Raw genomic sequence first — 2,012 nt, 5'->3', positions numbered from 1 at the left:
AAACAAAAAAAAAAAAAAAAAAGAAAAGAAAAGAAAGAAACTCTGGAGCCACAGAAAATCAGCTTTATAACCTATGGAGTTCTGGGTTTATAAGAATCCAGGTCTTGGGGTCAGCAGGTGGCATAGTGGTAGAGGCACTGGACTCCCATGTGGTCAACTGTGGTTCGAGTCCCAGATCCGGCAACTTAAAACTCACACCTAGGGGACCAGCAGTTAGTGTAATGGCTATGTCGCTGGACTCCCAGTCGACCGCAGTTCGAGGCCTGGACCCAGTGGCTTAAACTCACGCTGGGTGCGTGTGCGCGCGTGCCCAAGATCCTGAGAGGAGAATGGAGGGGAAGGGATTGCGGCGTGGCCAACCTCCCTGGGGGGTGATTTCTTGCTTTCTGTCGTCTCTCTGTCTTTCTGGCGAGTGCACGCGCCCTATAGCAAAAACCTCTCAAAAAAACTCCAAACAAACAAAAAAACACACCCAGTGCATGTGTGTGTGTGCCCAAAATCCCAAGAGGAGGATGGAGGAGAAGGGATTGTGGCATGGCCATCCCCCCTGGGGGGCGATTTCTTGCTTTCTGTCGTCTCTCTGTCTCTCTGGTGAGCACACACGCCGTATAGTGAGATCTCTCTTTTTTTTAAAAAAAATATTTACTTAGTTAATCTTACTTATTCATTCATTTATTTTTAAAATAAATTTTATTTTATTTTATTTATTATTTATTCAATTTGACCATAGAGAGACAGAGGGAGAGTGAGAAAGCAAGCCACCAGGTCCAGGACTTGAACTACGGTTGGCCATGTGGGAGTCCAGTGCCTTAACTACCATACCATCTGCGGGCCCCTATTCATTTATTTTTTTAATTTGACCAGAGAGAGAGAGAGAGAGAAGGAAAGTGAGAAAGCAAGCCACCAGGTCCGGGACTCGAACCATAGTTGACCATGTGGGAGTGTCCAGCACCTTAATCACCGTGTCACCTGGTGGTCCCTAACAAAAATCTCTTTTTAAAACATAAAAAGTTCTGGGGCCATCAAGTGGCATGGTGGCTAAAGGTGCTGGACTCCCACGTGGCCGACGATGGTTCAAGTCTCGGACCTGGTGGCTTGCTTTCTCACTTTCTCTGTCTCTCTCTGATCAAACTGGAAAGTAATAATGATAATAATAATTTAAAAAGTTAAATAAAATAATTGTTTAAAATAAAAAGTTCTGGGATGGATGATTGTCCCCGCTCCCTAGGCCCTGCTGTGACCCACTGCCTCTGTGTCCCGCAGGTCAGAGTGGGCACCCGGCCCCTGAGCCATGCCGGGCCCCGAGCGGCCTGCAGCCAGCCAGAGCCCTGCACCCATGTGGTTATGAAGAGTCACAGTCACAATGGTTGTGGGGGGCGGCCGCTGGGCAGTGTGTCAGGTGCCCTGGGCCGAGACCCTCTGGACCCCGAGGCCGGCCGCCCCCCGCAGCCCCCGCACAGCCCGGGCCTCCAGGTGGTGGTAGCCAAGAACGAGCCAACCCGGCCCTCGTCCGGCAGCCCCCGGGAACAGCCCCAGGACCAGGATGATGACGAGGACGAGGAGGAGGAGGAGGATGAGGCAGGGCGGCGGGGGCGCTCAGGGAAGTCCCCCAACGTGGGCCACCGTTTGGGCCACCGCCGGGCACTCTTTGAAAAGCGGAAACGTCTCAGCGACTACGCCCTCATCTTTGGCATGTTTGGCATCGTTGTCATGGTGACGGAGACCGAGCTGTCCTGGGGCGTGTATACCAAGGTACGTGTGGCCCTGCAGCCCCAGGAGGTCCCTTGGGTCGGGGGCTGGGGTGGTCCCCTAGGAAAGGTGGGCAGGGTTTGTGTTTTTTATTTCCAAAGAAATTATTTTATTTCATTTTATTCATCGTTCTTATTTTACTTTATTTACTTATTTTTTTACGTTGGCCAGAGAGACAGAAGGAAATTGAGAAATCAAGCTACCGGCTCCGGGACTCGAACCATGGTCAGCCATGTGGGAGTCCAGCTGCCTTAACCACCCGG

General features: G+C 51.3%; 1 protein-coding gene across 2 annotated transcripts in view; it reads left to right on the top strand.

Annotated features, from left to right (window-relative positions):
• Window positions 1-2,012, top strand: part of KCNN1 (potassium calcium-activated channel subfamily N member 1) — a 36,197-nt gene that overhangs the window by 12,361 nt on the left and 21,824 nt on the right. For both annotated transcript variants that reach the window (XM_006147174.3, XM_014587297.2), the window contains exon 2: window positions 1,264-1,752. In XM_006147174.3, coding sequence (XP_006147236.1) covers window positions 1,345-1,752 — 408 coding nt within the window. In that variant the 5' untranslated portion in view covers window positions 1,264-1,344. The remainder of the gene's footprint in view (window positions 1-1,263; window positions 1,753-2,012) is intronic.

Source organism: Tupaia chinensis, unplaced genomic scaffold, assembly GCF_000334495.1.
Source record: "Tupaia chinensis unplaced genomic scaffold, TupChi_1.0 Scaffold000201_1, whole genome shotgun sequence".
Classification (NCBI taxonomy): domain Eukaryota; kingdom Metazoa; phylum Chordata; class Mammalia; order Scandentia; family Tupaiidae; genus Tupaia; species Tupaia belangeri.
The sequence above is the reverse complement of the archived record's forward strand: the minus strand, read 5'-3'. Positions and strand labels throughout refer to the sequence as shown.